This window comes from Chelmon rostratus, chromosome 8, assembly GCF_017976325.1.
Source record: "Chelmon rostratus isolate fCheRos1 chromosome 8, fCheRos1.pri, whole genome shotgun sequence".
In the NCBI taxonomy this organism is placed as follows: domain Eukaryota; kingdom Metazoa; phylum Chordata; class Actinopteri; order Chaetodontiformes; family Chaetodontidae; genus Chelmon; species Chelmon rostratus.
This window is the reverse complement of record NC_055665.1, coordinates 12,508,363-12,526,430: the sequence shown is the minus strand read 5'-3', so window position 1 is coordinate 12,526,430 and position 18,068 is coordinate 12,508,363. Positions and strand designations below refer to the sequence as shown.

Sequence of the window (18,068 nt, the reverse complement as noted above, 5' to 3'; positions counted from 1 at the left end):
GCCACACATGTGAGTGTATTCTGCTCCCTTGTGGCTGTTTGGAGAACACTGGTGGGATAAGGCTGCTGGCGTGCTCTGTTTTTCCTTTTTAATTGATTTTTTATTTCCCACAAATCCCATGAAAATCCCAAAACCAAGCACTGCCCGTGTATGTGAAGCATGAAATAGTACATTCCTCTGTGCCAGACGTTTGAAGAGGAGAGAAGTCAGAAAGTATTGAGAGACACTTTGTTAATCTTGTTTTTTCATGGGATTCCTTGACAAGAAGAAAAATCCAGAATAACTCCAGACTCCTTTAATGCGCACTCTTCATTAAATACAGTTTGACACGAGGCACATGTGTAAATAATAACATTTATGACGCACTTGTGCTACTCTGACAGGTCAGAAGGTCTGCTGTGAAAAGGGCCTGTCGGTGTGTATTATGAGGTGCAGTAACGTTTGTATTAATACTTTAATCTTCTCACAACAATGAGCCATTGTTCTTGACTTCATCTTAAAGGAATGGCTTTCGTGTTGTTACTGTTAATAGACTAAACTGAGAATTGCTGAAAATGTTCAGGAGTAAACTGCTTTACAACATGGCTGCAACAACAGTGTAACTTTAATGCCACTTCCCTGCAGCTAATATAGTGTTTAAACCTTGGAAAACGATACGTACATTTTTGGTGGCTACGCTTCACATCTAGCTTCACTGCTTACAGGTATCTCTAGTTTTAAAGTCCATTTTTTGTGTTTTTTTAGGCGAAGTGACAGAATTTCCTCTGTCATTTCATAATTGAGGAGCAGATTTTAACAAAGCCTGCTAAGCGCAGTTTGCATAGAAACAAACTTATGACTCAAACACTGAAGTTAAAGGTTAACATGAGAGAACTGAAAACTCATTTTTAACCCCCGGATGATGAAATGCATTGTCATCAAGTTAAGAATGAGCCAGCTTGAATGTATGTGGATCAGATCTAGAAATGGTGTCTGAAAGTTACACATTTGTGCCACTTGGTGGCGCCATTTATCTACCATTCCTCTGATCAGACTTCAGGTTTTTTTACTCAAAGACCAGAGAGCAGACGTGTTTTTAGACTTTCACCAACCCAACAAGTAAGCAACTGCAGAAGCAGTGATTCGGGAATGTTTAAAGCTGTGTAAAGCTCTGTGTATACTTTAACTGTGAGCTCATGAAATATAGATACAACCACGAGTATTAAAAGGTACACAAGCCCGAATTTAGCAGCAAGAAAGCTTTTTGATGGCCAAAATAAAGTCTGCTTCTTTCTTAATATGCAGCAATAACAACACAGCATAACCCTGCTATCGTCATCAGGGCTGTAACTGAATATTATTTTCATTCTTGATTTGTTTGCTGATTATTTTCACCATCAGTCAGTCAGTCAGTGGGTCTATAAAACCCCAGAAAGCTGTCAAAAATTTCCATCACAGTCCAAAACCAAAAAATATTCAATTCACTGTAACGGAAGACAAGGAAAAGCAGCAAATCCTCATAACTGAACAGCAGGAACCATGAAATGTGTGGCACTTTTGCTTGAAAATCAACTCGATTAATCAGTTATCGATGTAGTTGCTGGCAAATTTCCTGTCCATCAACTGAAGGAGCCATAGACTACATGTTGTTGGTACTTGATGTCACAGATCTCGCAGTATATATTTTAGTATTGTGGTGGTTCACTGTCATAGTGATAGGAAAGCTTTGGTAAACCTGTTTGTGGCTTACAGAAATCACAGAAGGAAACCTTTTGAACAGTAGAAGCTCGTCTTCACCCAGTCGCCGTCTCAGGCCTCACCTCCTGCAGGAACCTTCATCTCCAGTCTCTTGCTTTCTGTAAAAATCATGGGGCTTGGATTCATAGAGATACATTGCTGAGTTTAATGTGATTGTCTCACGTCACGCTTATTCTGGTCTGTATGTGATTCAGCAGCCTCGAGGATTGAAGGTGTTCCCTCAGTAAATTTTTCACCCTGTGTGTTTTTTTAGTGTGTGTGCACTTTAGTGTGTATGCACTTGCAGTGAACTCACATTCATTTACTTTACAGACACTGATGTGAGCAAGTCATGAAATCGGGGTGTGGAAAACCAGCGGAGCCTCTCTCAGTGGGGCTCAGTCTGTAGGTATTCCACTCAGCGATCAGACGGGTGAAACTCCACCCGCAACGTGAATGAATCCGAATTGCTGAAAGCATTGTTTAAGGGCGCCCCTGTCAGTATTGCAGCAATTACCGTTAATTATTTTTACTAACCTCTTAACCTTGTCAAATTGCCTTTCCCAGGAGATTGGCTGGTTTGATGACAATGACAGTGCGGTTGGTGGTTTTAACCACAAAATTGGCCACAGATGCATCATCGGTGAGAGGTGCTACCGCAGCACTATGATTTGCTGGGAGAGCTTGAAAACCTAATATATCTCATCATATCAATAGCAGCTGGCGTTTCCATGAAGGCGCAGTCAAGACCGTGATTCAGCTTAAATTTTATCACAGCCTCAGAATCACTGGTACACCCAGTCCTATGGGGCGCAGGATGATGTTATTTCTCTTTCATGTTTTCTAGGTGACTGGATCAAAGCTGGGCCTGGCTCCAAACACACTGTGTGCTCTGACCGTAGCCATTATTGTGGCCTTCATCCACAGCTGGCAGCTCACCCTCCTCATCCCCTTCCTCTCTGAGGCCAGCCTAATTCAAACGAGGGCAGCGGCAGGACATTCCACTGAGGACCAGGTGATGCTGCGACAGTCTGTGAGGGTGTTAATAACACTGGGCCGTGCACTCTGACAAGCTACAGGGCAAAATGACTCTGTCCACATGGGAGGATTATTTCACGACTGTTTGTGTTTCACTCATCGGTTGAGGCAGTTGGAAACAGGAAATGATGTCTTCTCTGAAATGTTCAAGGCCAGTTTGACTAAAATATGTCAGTAAAAGATACATCATCTCATACGGTTTATGGTAATATTGCTTATTCTCAAGTTCAGGTTAATGTCTGTTTAGATACGTTTTCTTTTTTTAAAACTACCCACTTCTTTGCCCGTAATGAAGTCTTCTTTCATTCAGTTCCTGCTTCACTCTTGCCTGGAATTTAAAAAAGTTTCCCTTAAGACTAAATCTTAAACCAGCCAGAATGAAATAAACAAAAAATAAATAAATAAATAACTGTGTCAAACCTCATGCTGAAGAAAACACAGCAAACTTTCCCCCACAGTCCCGTTTATATGGGAGTATATTTGCTCCCTTGAAGCTTTATTGAATGAACAACACAAAAATGACAAAGACAAAATAAACCCTGAAAGTACACATGGCACCTAACACCTTGGCTTAAGATCTGGCTATAGCTACTTCTTGTTTGGTGAATATTAAAACATATGTAATTTAGGAGGGGTTTGAGTTGAGCTCTGAGGAATCCAGACACTAAAAACACCAACTTTACCCAGTGTGGTGTCAATATAGCACAGATGCAAATCTGTAATGTCACCCAGTACCAAAACCACCTAACAGAAGACTTGCTTTGCTCCAGGAACCCAACAGTAATTTAAGAATAACACTAACACTGCTTCAATTTGAGTCAGTGTTGTGTCTGTGCTATATTGACCCCACACTGGGTAAATTATTTGTTCAGCATATTTTAGTGTACACCCTCTTTATAACTGTCCCACAGGCCTTAAATGTTACTCTGAGTGCTTCAGTGACCCAGCAACGGCAGAATTTCCTCAGTCAAAGCCAATCTACTCCTCTATTTTAGTTTAGTTTTTTATCTTAAACTTGGCTTGGTTTCACTTTTAACTTTGACTATTGTCCTTGCAGCATTTTCTGCTTGACTGCACCATCGCAGGAAACCAGAGGAGAGGCGGCAGGAGAAGAGGATAAGAAGGTGGAACTGGCCGAAACCTCATGTGTCTGCACCTGTATGTTTTAGTGTGCGCAAGAGGATCAAAGCAAATAGGAAAGAAAGAAAACAGGCGACTTAACATCGTTCCAGCAGTCGGAGAGTGTGTGGGTGCTGGACAGAAAAGGATATCCGTCGCTTTGAGAAGATGTCCAACAAAATGAGCCATTGTCTGTGCTGGAGAGCAAGAGGTTGAGTTTCCTGGAAGTACTTCAGCTTTAATTCCTAATTTTCTTATTAATTTCAGACATTTTGAAAGCGTTGTCAGTGAGTACATTTAGTTTTAATGAGCTTCTATTTCCAGATGCCTCAACCCTGACTGACACACTGCAGTGATTCACAGAGGTCAGGTGGGTGAACCGGGTCTTCTGATCACTTTATGTCTTCCTCATCAATGCACATGTCTCTTAAGGTGGAAAAAAAGACCTTATGGATCGTCCCAAGAGTTCACATCTGCAGGTGGATTTGTTGAGCTTCAAGTCTCAGAGTACGACACAAACAGGTAAAACTGTTAAATTGGTTTAAAGCAGCAAGAATGACCGAGAGCTTTCTTAAATAACTCGGAATACACTTTCTCAGATCCCTGAAATAACACCAGAACCCCAAACAACACATTTCTGGAGAGGACTGGATCAAACGTGGACTTTAAATTGCAGTTGCTTAATAAAGGCGCTAGGTGGCGCTACAAAGCTGTGCATGAGAAGCAGTCTAAGAGAAGTTTGAAAGGCTTTAGTGTGCCCTTCACGGTAAACCTAAGAAACAGGAAACTACAATCCTTAAAAAATCTGTAACAATGAGAAGGGCTGATATAATCCATGCTGATCAGATCTGTGATACAGTTTAGGGGGTGATCTGAACGTCAGTGCGCACACTGCCATGTGATTTTAGGTGCGTAAATTTGATGCGTAAAAACCCTAGAAACAAGAATTAAAGCATACAAATAAATAGAAAAAAAATGTTTTGTCTGTGTTATAATTGACAGAAAATTAAAAAAACAAAACAAAAAACAAGTTGCTTGCGTAAACGGAAAAAGGCCAAATTGTGTGAATTTAAGTCAAATACACATTATTATATATATATATATATTTGAAAAAATACCAAATAAAGATAAATAAATTGGCGATAAATAATAAATAGAAGTTGTAGCTTCTTAAAACTCATATCGATCATTTTGAATGTGAGTAAAAGACTAAGTGATTAGTCCAATTTGAGCTCAAGTCAGAGTAAACATTAAGACTGACTCCTCGCCACTGGATGACCTTTTCTTAAATTCTGTTACACTGCTGAAATATTAACAGACTGCTGCCAATAATGTCAGCATTTACCTGTGAACACTAAACCTGCTGCGCATTTATTAACAACCACCTGGAATCAAGCAAAGGTTTGCGTGTTTTCTGAGAAGCTCCGCTGATGATGAAAGCTTGATCCGCAAAAACTCAAAACGTCACATTAAAATTGGAATTTGGGAAAAATATTCAGAAAATCCAAAAAAAGAGAAATGACAGTTGTCTACGTTTGGAGATACAGAAATGAAAGCGATATTTCTCAAACATACTCATGCAGTGGTGGCGTGTTTGATCTGTGTCGCCTCAGAGGAGTTTCAAGTTTCTTTTTCACGCTCAAACAGAAAAACGGACATAAACCGGGAATGATGGAATTTAGCCTGAAGGTAAATTCTTGCAACAGTTCTTTGTTTTTTCTAAAGCAGATGCTCCGTTTGATTGTTACCTTTTATGATTCAAATTTAAATGAATTTCGGCGTGAGGCCTCGATCTTACAGGCCCTTTCCCACCCCACCTGGCCTGAACAACCAGCTGTAGACGCAGGTCATGAAAGGCAGCATCTGTATTATTTCACAATCATGACAGAAAAAAAGGTTATGCAATATTTTTTAATATAAAGCAATAAATTTGAGGCCATCTTATAATGTCAGACTCTCTGGTCTGCCGTTCAGAAATAGATTTTTTATCGACTCAACAAACAAACCCGAGTCGATCAGCTGCTTCTGAATTCATACTGACTTTATTGAGTGGCTCACATAAAAAGCCATTCTCGGAGGGAGAGAGAGAGAGAAAAAAAATATATTGTAAAATTAAAATCACTTTACAACATGCGTACTTAAATTAAATGAGCGGGTAAAACAGTAAATGATTTCAAAACCTTACAAATAAATTCAAAGTGCGCCTAACGATAGACCCCTAAATACAAGAAAACTCGTGGTTAAATATAACTCCCCACAATACATTTCATATCATGTCAAAGAAAAATCAAGGTACATTTCCGTATATTTTCAAATATTTACTAGAGTCCATATACAACTAGAAATACCTATACAAAATCGTCTCCTGGACAAATACATTACTCACCTTTACATTGGGCTGTAATAATCCTAACCTACATTTGTCATTATATACAACACATTTTGCAGCGAAGTGTAAGTAACCTCAGCTGGCCTATTACAAACTCGGCGCACACACGGTAGACTGTGGAATGAATAGCAGTATGTGATATAAACCTACGACCGCTCCTCCATTATCAAGCGCTCGATGGGACCAGACCGATACAACGAGACTTATCTCGTCCCACATGTCAGCGAGCTCTACAGGTATTTGTTCCTACCGAGCAGTCCATCCACAGGGACGACCAAAAAAACAAAAAACAAAAAACAAAGAACAATATCCCCTGCTCGGTAATAAAGTGCCACAGTTTGGTTTTGAACAACATGTGTGACTTCGCAGGCCTACATTTTTCACAACAGTGTTTCTCTGCGTCTCAGGAACAAAAAAAAAAAAAAAAGTTTGTGCCCTGCTCCAGCGCGCCCACAGTAACTTGATTACACTTCCACACCGCAGATGTATTAATGAGAAGTTTCTGATGGTTCGGCTATGAAATGATCAATTAGTAGTCTTAAACACTTGTGGGGTGGAGGAGGGGAGGTTGGAGAAACGTATTTTCTCATTAAATGGCGACACTTGGGATGTGAAGCATTTCGCATACATAAAGTATGTCCACTTCCAGGTCGTCTGGGACAATTCCATCACAACACTTTGTGGTTGTTGTTATTTATTTTTCTTTTTACAGTTTTTACTTCACTGAGGGGAGATTTAGAGGCCGTTCATGCCCACTCCCTGGGTTGACTCAGGTGGGTGCAACAGGTCGGGGGAATGGCACGGAGGGCTGCCCGGCGCGCTGTGCTCGCTGTCGGTATCGCTCCCCCTCTTCCCTCCGCTGCCCCCGGAGCCAGAGCCGGCGGATCCCCCGGCGCTGTGAGTTTTTACATGTTTACTCAGGTGGTCGCTCCGCATAAATCTCTTGTTGCACACCGGACAGGCGAATCGTTTCTCGCCGGTGTGTGTGCGTAAATGTCGCTGGAGCTCGTCGGAGCGCGTGAACCTCTTCCCGCAAAAGAGCCAGTTGCACACAAACGGCCTCTCGCCGGTGTGCCACCTCAAATGCGCCTTAAGGTGCGACGTTTTCCCGTAAACCTTCCCACAGCCGGGGATGTGACAGCTGTGGAGACCTTTTCTCCGGAGGCTGGCGCCCGCCGGTCCCAGTCTCTCCGCCTCCTGGCAGTTTGGACAGTCGCAGGTGGCTCTGCCCGAGTACCGCCGGGCAGATGACCTCGGAGACCCCGCTAAAGACGCAGGTGGAGCCCCGGAGAGCATGGAACCCCCTGCCCCCGCTAACGGAGAGGGGCTTGTGTCCGGATAAGAGGATAACACCGGCTTGAAGCCGTCCATCAGGTGCTGGCCGGTTGTCAACAGGTGTGGAGAGGGACTTGTACTGAAAGCAGAGTGACTTAAACTCGAGTAATCAGAATTATATCCGCCCAGAGGAGAGTGCAAGGAGGTCTGGAGTCCACCGGAATGTAAGGACGTTTGTAGTGCTGCTCCATTAGGGTTTTGAACATCAATCCATCCCGCTCCCACATCCCACCATGCAGAGGCTCCGGTGGTTCCAACCTCTCCTGCGGGGATACCGGGATGAGACGATTTGAACCAGGACTCGTAGGGATGCGCAACGCTCATCCTCGGATAGATGCCCTGCAAACTGTCCACTGAGGTGTGCACCTTGGAGATGAAAACCGGCTGGTGGCTGGACTCTTGAGAGCTGCTCGACACCGACGCTTGGAAAACAGAATAATCGTTTCCAAAGTGTGAACTAGACGAGGTACCCGACGTGAGGGAAAAGGCACTGGATCCGCTGGAGCTGTTTGTGCCGAAAGAGTCCGTGATGCCGGATCCATTGCGGGACACCCCGAAGCCGGACAGACCGGATCCGAGGCTGCAGCTGCTCGCGGCGGCTCTTTTCCACGGGTGGAAGCCTTTTCCAAATGACGAGGGATTATCCGAAATTGTGGACGGTGAAGGGCTCGGGCTCCCTATTTTGTTGCATGTCGCAGCTAACATGGCTAAAGGAGTCGATCCTAACCTCGGCTCCTCCTGAAAGGACAAGACAAAGCTGTGAGTGACCGCTCAGCCTTACAAGTTTCACAGGTCATTTCTGCGCAGCATTTCAGCCCCAAAGACAAGGAGCAGTCAGGAAACCCGTTCCCCCACATTCAGCAGATGACCAAATCGGCCACTGGTTAACATTCAAAGTTTGCAAATCATGGCAGTAGATTATTATCACCTCCTACCTGGACGAACAGAAAGCAGACAAGTGAAATGCGACACACAGCGCTTACAAATGCATGCCAAACAGGACAGCGAGGGCAACGTGCGCGTTTTCAGCACCGGGACAAACTTAACATCTCGTCTGCAGAGCCTCGGCTCTCCCGTACGAGCCGCTTCCTGAAAATACAAGCGACGCGCTGCCTTCGCTGCTACTTCTGCGACTGCTGCAAGTTTAATCCCCCTCCGCCGGACAATGACAAGAACTAATTAAACCGGTAAGAAAGTCCTTTTCGACTCACCCCTAGAAGTGAAGTTGCCATCACACAAAAACACTGCCCTCCTCAGAGGATCTTTTTATATTTATGAATCAGAGCACTGTTTTTTTAGAGGTGTGCAATACAATGATGTGTTCCGCCCATTCTTCCACAATTGTAGGCTCCTCTCCGGCTTTGAAGTGCCGCTGTGACACGGGCGACCAATCAGCGGCTCCGTCCCGCCGCACTGCCACATACTACCGTGAGGTCATCACCAGAGCGCCTCAGACAGCTCTCCACCCTCCGCCGCCCCCTCCCCGCCGCCCCCTCCATAATAAAAGACAGCGGAAGGAAGGTAAAGTTAAATGAGAGCGAATTAGGAAGGAGGAATTAAGGGGCCACTTACTGAAATTTTACAGAACACCACGTTCCATAAATTTGGGGCGGCGGGGGGGACGTTAACGTCTGCGATGAGGCCGGTGGCGAATAAAAAGGTTGGCTCAACTGCGACCACAGCACCACCAAAAAAACAAAAACAAAAACAAAACAAAAACAACAACAAACAAAAAGAAGCAAACAGCCAGCAACATACTGTAAATAAAATCCATTTTACGCTGCAGCTCCTATTTTATCCATTTGAAGATGACTCCGACGCTCCTTGCTGTGATTTAATGATCTGAGCTCGAAAAGTTTTCCTCCAAATGCAAAGTGAGTGAAAAGGCCAAAAGTGGGTCAGCTCCTCTTCATCCCGCACCCACGTGTGTGTTTATGGATTTCAGCGCGGATCTCTTGAAGATGTTTTACTTTATAAAAGCCTCCCCGTGTTTTTCGCATCCTCCTCATATTAGAAACTGATTTCTGGCTGTGGCATAAGTCACCCCGCGGGATTCCGCATGTTTTAACTTCTGAAGAGTTAATATACACAAACTATTACACAGGCCACAAGGGCCGCATTGTTCAGATCGTGCACTTATATTGCGCTGTCTCAAACTTTCACATTACTGTAATTGTGTTCAATTATCTCAACAGTTTTGATTAAAGCTGCTAGATGGTGCATTCCGGTGGAGGACTGCTCATTTTATGATGCTCTTAAAACAACAGATGATGATGAAGATGAGGGTGGATGTGGTTGACTTTGGGGCACTTTTTTTTTTTTGGCCTCAAAATTAGCCTGGAAAATTAAAAAAAAAAAACTCAAAATGAGCTGTTAGAGACTGTGCGCCGCGGGTTAAACCGAGATTATTTAAGTGATTTCACTGTGCGTCAGACGGAAAATAACATGATAAGATGGCTGTATTGAACAGGCTCATCACTGACATTTTGTTAAATCCACAGAGGAAGCTCCTGTTACATAATAAGAACTTGAAGGCAAAACGTGTGCTGAACCCTGGGACTCTCTGTGGGCGCTATTAGCATGCAGTGTGCACTGGGAGCATAAATTTCATTTGAATTTCAAATTTAATAACGCAGGAGGTTTTTAATCATCCGCACTTTTATTTGTTTGATATTAACATGCTTATTGACCGGGTCTGTTGACCAGCTTGGTCATTACAGGACAGGGAAAAGTTAATTAAAACGACCAGGGATTATTCATCACATCATCTGCCTAACCCATGTCGCTTCCTTTATTACACAGCGTGATAGATGGACTATCTGATTAATTCTTGTGTTTCTAGGATTGGACAACAGCTTTTTGGATTAATTTACACTGCCTTACCTGCAGGTGTAAAAAATGAAGCAGCGGGGAAAAAAACTAAAACAGCCGAAATTATCCATAATGTCACACAATTTAAAAAAAAAAAAAAAAAAAAAAAAAAAACAGATGCAGCGGCATTTTACACGCACTTATCTTAATTATTATTCTCACAGCACATTTTATTTAGTCTCTAGCATTAACGAATATTTAGAGACAATTTATGACATTTATTTAATGAGTTATTCAATTTCTATCTTTATTTTGAGTTATTCTTTAAACGTGTGCGCGCTTGTGTCAAACGCGTAAAGTGTCCATTTAATTATTTAAGGGGAAATGGGAAATCACGGTAAGCCATATATTTGGATGAAAGCAATGGCAGGTTTTAGACAATCGGGGTTGGAGAAAAAACAACACAAACACACACGTTCATTTGGCTTATTGACGTTGGAGATAAGAAAGAACTTGCATCGATCTGTTTCCTGCTCATCCATTATTTTATTTCCGTCGAACTAACCAATCACGCAAACTGTCGAAAAATCATAGCAAGCCGTGTTTAACGGCGAATAAAATGTGACAAAGTAATGAGGAGAATAAAACCTACATACCGTGCTCCGCCGCTCCGCAGCGCATTGATTGACCCTCGACGTTTGCTCTCAGCAGAGTATAACACAACATCTCCCGCTGCCGCTGTGACTGTGCACCATGCCAGATAAATGTTACACTGGCAATTCAATTAGGAATAACTTGGAAAATTTCCGCCGACCTCTGTTTTCCCTACGTGCACTCAAACCCCTAACAGGCAGATAAAGACACACACATTATTTATCCACGCAGTCCCAGTTTATATTTCATTATAAACCAACTAAACGTTTGTGAGCAATCTGGTTTTCCCCTTTCTTCTTCCTCCTAGAGGGGATGGTCATTCATGATATTGTGCGCAATAGTGATTTTACGCATTTGGAGAGCAAGGTATGGGCTACAGCTACAGGGGACATGTTGGCTTCTGGTGACAAATTACTAAGTGATCGTACCAGCAAGACTGATGTCAGAGGTCAGTGTGATAACTCCTCGACAGGAAACGTCTTGCTGCTGAAGATACAGAGGTACACGAGATTTTTAACCCACACGCACTTCAGATTGTCTAATTTATTCTACCTTTCCGCAAGAACCCCCCTCTCCAAAAAAAAGGCTTTTGTTGCCTGTTGCGTTCAGGGTCGCTCCTAGTTCATATGGTGTGCACAGGTTGTTCTTAACGCAAGGCTGTAACTGTAAGCCGCATTGAACAGATGTCCCCATTGAAGGCTTTCTTCTCCTCCGCACATGGGCTATATTACCATCATGAAATCAAACTCAAAACCTGTCCCTTTCGCCACCATAATGACCGAGTTATTCTGGGCCGCTGAGCACGAACAAAGTGTGTTCAATATTGCGTGCTCCAGAATCACTGCGCTTAGAGAGCCGGGAGAAAGGAGTCAAGGCAGAGATGCAGAAGTACACTTTAATGTGGAGATTTACAAAGCAACGCGATAATCTGTGGGCCGTCCTATCAAAGATATCTCTCCAAGAAAACCGAAGGTAATCACTTGTGGCTTTCATCTGCAATTAGAGGGTGCATACTGTACCTTCATAATTACTAATGTTTTAAGCAGTTTTTTTTTTTTTTAAATAAAATATAAGGGTAGCCTACATTACTAAAACTCATGGTATTAACTGAGAGGTCCAATTCTTTTTAAAATTTGCATCACTCTTATAGATTTATAGATAGATAGATAGATAGATAGATAGATAGATAGATAGATAGATAGATAGATAGATAGATAGATAGATAGATAGATTTTGATATGTGACCTTCCCTGTTGCTGCATCAAAATATTGTTACTGTCCTAACAGACACTGTGTAACCCTGTGCAGTAAACTATGCAGAGCAGAGAGTAAGAGAGCAGGGTCTGTTGGTTGTTGTTTTCTCTGTTCACCAGGAGGTTGGAAAGAGCAGATGTCCGTCTGCGCTGTGAGCTGCCAAGTGGGTCCGGAGCGGGGCAGCCACAGACACAAGGGCCCAAATGGTGTGACAAAAGATGTGCAGGAAGCCCCTCTTCGCCTGGGTGAGCCACAGAGAGGGTCTCCCCTCTCTGCCAGCCTGCAGGGACACTCACAACACGAGCCAGAGTGGTGGCAGCAGAGCCATGTGTTACCCGGCCGGGATGCATGGTACACCGACGCTCGCATTCACACAAACATAAATGCGCATGCATATGCAGGAATGTGCAAATACAGGCCAACCCCATCCCTCGCTGCCATCAGCGCACGCTCACACCTGCACATCGCACTCAGCGTAAAACATACACACATTAATGCTTTTCTCTAAAGCCTTCATATAGATGGCCAGTCAGCTATTTTCATTATTTATCTCTCAAATGAGCTGCTGACAATGATACAAAACATGGTGACATGAATATTCATGATGTAAATGTAACAGAAAAAACAACCATGTCTATCTATCTGTCTACCTTGGAGACTATATGCCATCTTTCCTTGGCCTATGAGGTCATGAAAAGTGGGTGAAAAGGCCTTGAAAGTGTTCCAAGCACAGGTGTGCAGCATGGCCTGTACTGAAGGGGTGCACTGAACCATAAACAATGATATAAATGTCTGGCAAATAAAATGGCTAGTTAACAATCTTTTGACTGCTCTAACCTCTGAGCCTTTGTCGGGTATCGATCAGCCAGCTGTTCCTGGCTTTGTCTGGCAGGACGGGAGCCTCTGGTTCCTCCTGGGATGAATGGAGAGAGCCGCCAAAAAACTCTCCTCAGCTTTTCAAGTTGTGCTTTTCAGGAGCAAAAATCAAAACAGGATGGCGTTCATTCACCTCCCGTGGATCAACATTTCTATATTTATTATGCTCACATGAAGTAAAATCATAAAATAAGCTTGTCAGGCTCCTGGGCCTGTTTAAATGCTTCCATTTAAAGTTGCTTATTATTATATTTAACGAGCCCAGCACAGGCTTCTTTGTTCACAGTTGTCATGTTGTTGGTTTGCATGGAAACCATGTAAATGGTAATTTAGATGGGCATAATTTGTCTCCCTATATTAAGATAATTGTATGTTAAATAACGAACATCCTCAGAATTGCAGTGGGTGTCATGTGATGGGTCTTGTCACGCGAATATGTCAGGACAGGGTGCTAATGGTCCGTCTCAGCACCTGTCTGTCAAACAGGAGCAGCAGTGACATTCTCTGGCCTAGACTCTATAGCTCAGGTTATATAGTTGCCTCCATCCTGCCACCACAATCTATCTGCATTGTTTGGTCTTCTCTCACCAAAAGTCTAACTCAAAAATAAAATTAGCTAAATAATTAATTTAGGCGTTTGTTGGATAGGCTTATTGGATGCTGTGGTCTGTATTTCCCAGGATGCTTGTTTCCTTGGCCGAAGTGATAGATTACAGCGTTTCCAGCACAGGCTGTTTATGATAAACAGAGATAACAGTGTATTTTGCCGCCATTTGGCTTGACTGCTACATCTATGGGCCATGAGGTCTTCTTATTGACTTTCACTGAGCCCAACATTGCACTTTGTCAGTGTGAGCGGCAGTCTAAGAGACAGGCGGGCGAGGCAGTCATACAAAGTGAAGTACTTAGGATTAGCCCTGGCTCTTCAAGTTTCAGTAATTATCCTCCTGGAGGCATTCTTGCTGTGTTGGATAATAATGGAAGTCCGGGTTGTACGCCTGTCACCTCTCAAGTGTGGGTGGAGGAAGCCGACGAGAGGCGCAGGACAGAGAAATGTTTGCTCTTCTGTTATGTCATCGGAGGAGCACAACAGTAAGGCGAACTCGCATTGTTTCCAGAGCGGGGACAAAGCTGCGCGACAACACTGATTTTCCTCTGCTTAACATGTGACACACAACTTGGAATCTTTTCAGCTGCGGATGTGATAATGAAACATGTCCTCCAAGAGGTGATAATGTGTTCTGAGATCGAGTGTAATTACCAAGTGTCAGGCATGTGTTTGTCATAAACAAATCTGTTAAAGCACACAGTTGCATTATTTGTTGCGTGCGAGTGTCATCTGATTGGCGTTGATTACATTTGCAAGATGCACAAATATGTGATCCTTTTTCTTCCTCTTTCCTCTCTCGCCAGATATTCACACAGGAAGAACAACTGTTTGCCCCAAATCCTGGCGTGTTATGGTCTGTTTATCTATCGCATCATCCTTAAAGTTTCATTCAAGTGCATGTTGGAATAATAGAAAGGCCCTTATATCCAGCAGAGAAAACACAATGCTTTAATTAAGAGTCAGTCCGATTTCCCAGAGGGGAGATTGTCTTCTTCCATTAACTTAGTTTATCATATAATAAAGAGGTTGCCTTGTCCTTCCCTACCCAGACAATTGGTTTTAATCAGCCAGCAGGTCTTTCATGGCTGATAATTTATGCTAAATTGACAAGGGTGGAGGATATCACAGAAAATCATTATGACAGGGCTCAGGTCACTGCCTGTCACCGTCTCGTTTCATCCTGTCCTCTGAGCTCACAGACAAGCACCAAATTCTCAAATGGCAAATAAATGCGACGGAAATATTAGCTCGCCTCTCATCTTCAACGCGATGATTCAGACTACGTTTTAAACGTTGCGTTAAAGTTTTGGCCACATTTAACGCTGCTTTACAAATTGTGATTTTAAGGTGTAGGGATATGTTCGCTATCTGCAGAATGAGCGACACATAGGCAGCAAGTCCCAACTGAAAAATCAACCGATACTCAGCTTTTCCAACCCGATTGAGTAAAATCAGACAGCCAACAGGTTATCCGCCTGATAAAAATGCATTAATATCAGGTAGAAGTGAGTTGCCACGATGACAAATGAATGTCTGCGTCAAAAGAAAAGCACAACACACAAGCAACAGATTATCCCGGTGATTGCACAGCAGAGTCCAAATATGTCTGTTGTGACTTTGGTTTTTAAGTGCAGGCTGCGCAAGTGTGAAAGTACAAATTGTGATTTGAAGTAAAGGGTGGTGGTGGTGGTGGGGGTGGGGGTGGTGAGAGGAGAGGGAGATGCAGGATGAGCGCGAGGAGGAAGCTGGGACACACTTCTCGCCTTGCAATTTAATCACTGTATACCCAGGGAAGTATTGACAGTTGTCCTGTGGAAGCTATTAAAGTTGCTGTCCAAGGTTAAATGAAATTGCAGTTTATCAAGGCAGCATTGAGAAAATAAGGGAATCTGTTCATGGCTGTTGATTAATGTGGAGCGTGATCAACACAAGGGGTTCATTAAGCTATACATCACCAGGGTAATTTAACATGTCATCGCGCCTGCTGTCGCTCCCCTTCACACGTTTTGTGCATTGTGTATGTTCGCTATGTGTGTGTGTGTGTGTGTGTGTGTGTGTTTGGGTGTTGAAATCAAAAACTCTGACCTCACATGTTGAGATTGTGATTGTGCCTGCCTGTATGCCTTTGTGTTTGCATGATCAAACTTCAAACTCCCCCCTCCCCCTGTTATTACTGTAAACCACACGCAGACTGGCTTCAAATGCACCACCCGAGCAGTATGAGGGCATAATATGTAAACAGCATGATACACTTTAATTCATGTGCCAGTATGCAATCAAGGATCGGCCTTGAGGGGAACTCCTTTCTTCCAAAAACTGGTGTGTTCGCAACACAAATCACACCTCAACAAGACCATGTTTGTTTTTTCTCCTTATCCTCATCATCATCTCGTCTTATCCTCTTATCAGCGTACTGTTCATCTCATCACGTCGCTGATTTGATCACTTGTAGTTGCACAACAGCTGACGAGCATACAGAGAGGTATGCTAATCAGGCTTGGGACCTGGATTTTTTTTTTCCTGCTGGATTTGTTTACTGGTGGATAATTGATGGTGCTTGAGGGACAGGCGTGAGTCGGACATGAATCATGGGCGACGGGGCTCATGATAAGGAGCTGAAAGTCGCCTGTAATTAAGCCGGGCACTAGAGACCAATTGTTTGCAGAATGATTTGGTCGGGGCTAATTGACACTAATTGTTTAATCAGATTTTCTTCCCCTCCATACTGCTAGCAAGTGTGCTCCACCAGCAACTCACCCGACAATGCAGTGAAAGAAGCCCACACTCTTCATATGAGATTGCTGTGGGGGCTGGGCATGGTTGGAAACCTGGATGTCTCTTTATGATATCTTCTCAAACGTTTAGTAATGTGACTGCAAGGAATGCACATATACATGCATTTTACCCCAGTTTTGGATGTTGTTTTTTACTGTTCTTATATATAATTTATCCCTTTAAGTAGGGATTTCTAAGCAAGTAATGCTACTCCTATTGATACTAACCATTTCAGCAGCTGAGAACATGATTGACAGCTCTCTGATAGCTTCCTGTTACGAACGGTCACCCAAAAGTCTTTTTGGATGAGGAGGAGTTGATTGATCCTGTGTGCACGGCTAACAGATACTGTTCTATAACAGCAGCAGTGCTGATGAGCTGCTGAACAGAGCAGATTTATGACATTTGGAGAAGGCTCGTAAATTAGCGCAGTAGTACCCATGATCCTCCCACGTTCGCTACACAAACTGTCCTGTTCACTGTATTATTGAACAGCTGGTTTTGCACTCCATCGCAGCACCGACTAAATTGCAATGCAGGATGTTACACCGGGAGGCTATTTTGGAAGAAAGTTTTTCAATACCTGTGATACTTTATGAGTCTGGATCGGCATCAAAGCAACAAAAAAACGTATGGCTCATTTACCAAAACTGTTACAGTGATGCTGGGTTTATATTACACGATATCAAACAGATGATGGCCTGATCAGACAGATGTAGGGCATTGGGTTGGGAATGAAAATGGCCGTCGAGGTCGACAATCATTTAATCCCGTATAGTGTGTCATAGTGGACGCAATTTCCAAACCCATCGGCTATCGTCTGATAACGATTTAGCCTCTGGAGGCAGCAGCCAATCTTTCGGGGCATAGCCAGCAGATACCTAGGGAATGGAGAGATGTCTCAGCCAAGACTTCCTCTCCTGTGTGCTGGTCATTGCCTACAGTCTGATTAGCAACTTGACTTTCAAACTCTAACTCTCGTCATTTCGGCTAGTCTCTATAAACAGATGCAATCATATGCAGAAAAAAAAGTAATTGGTTTAGGTTTGGTTTTGATGTTGCACTTCGGCCAATGTATTTCGCCTCTTTTGGACTGTTTGGACTGTTTACCTGCACACAACCAAAACCCGCTCAAATATGACTGGTAAATACTATTCAGACGATACCACAATCCTGCACCTTGCCTGCAGATTCTGCATTCATATGCAGATATCCGTTTATACAGATTATAGTGGATGATGATTGACGCCATACCTGGGACAAAAAGTCTAGCATGTTGGATTTTTTTGGCCTTCTACAACGTGCTCCACAACACGCTCCAAACGCTGACCAATGGGAGCGAAGAACACTCTTCTGTGCACACCTGTAAACATGGCGAAATATTTTTTTTTGAGTTTTTCAGATTATTTGATTTGATTATCTGTGCCCAGAAGTCAGTCCCTGACACCACCTTCCTGGTGACATCATGCTCATCCTGAAAGATGTCGAGCA

The 18,068-nt window shown here is 43.2% G+C and overlaps 1 protein-coding gene across 1 annotated transcript; it reads right to left on the bottom strand.

Moving 5' to 3' along the window:
* Nucleotides 1–6,997: 6,997 nt before the first annotated feature.
* Nucleotides 6,998–8,829, bottom strand: sp8b (sp8 transcription factor b). The gene is made up of 2 exons (XM_041943086.1): nucleotides 8,809–8,829; nucleotides 6,998–8,335 (listed from the first exon to the last, which is right to left on the bottom strand). The coding sequence occupies exons 1-2, from the start codon at nucleotides 8,827–8,829 to the stop codon at nucleotides 6,998–7,000; spliced, it is 1,359 nt and encodes a 452-aa protein (XP_041799020.1).
* Nucleotides 8,830–18,068: the final 9,239 nt, after the last annotated feature.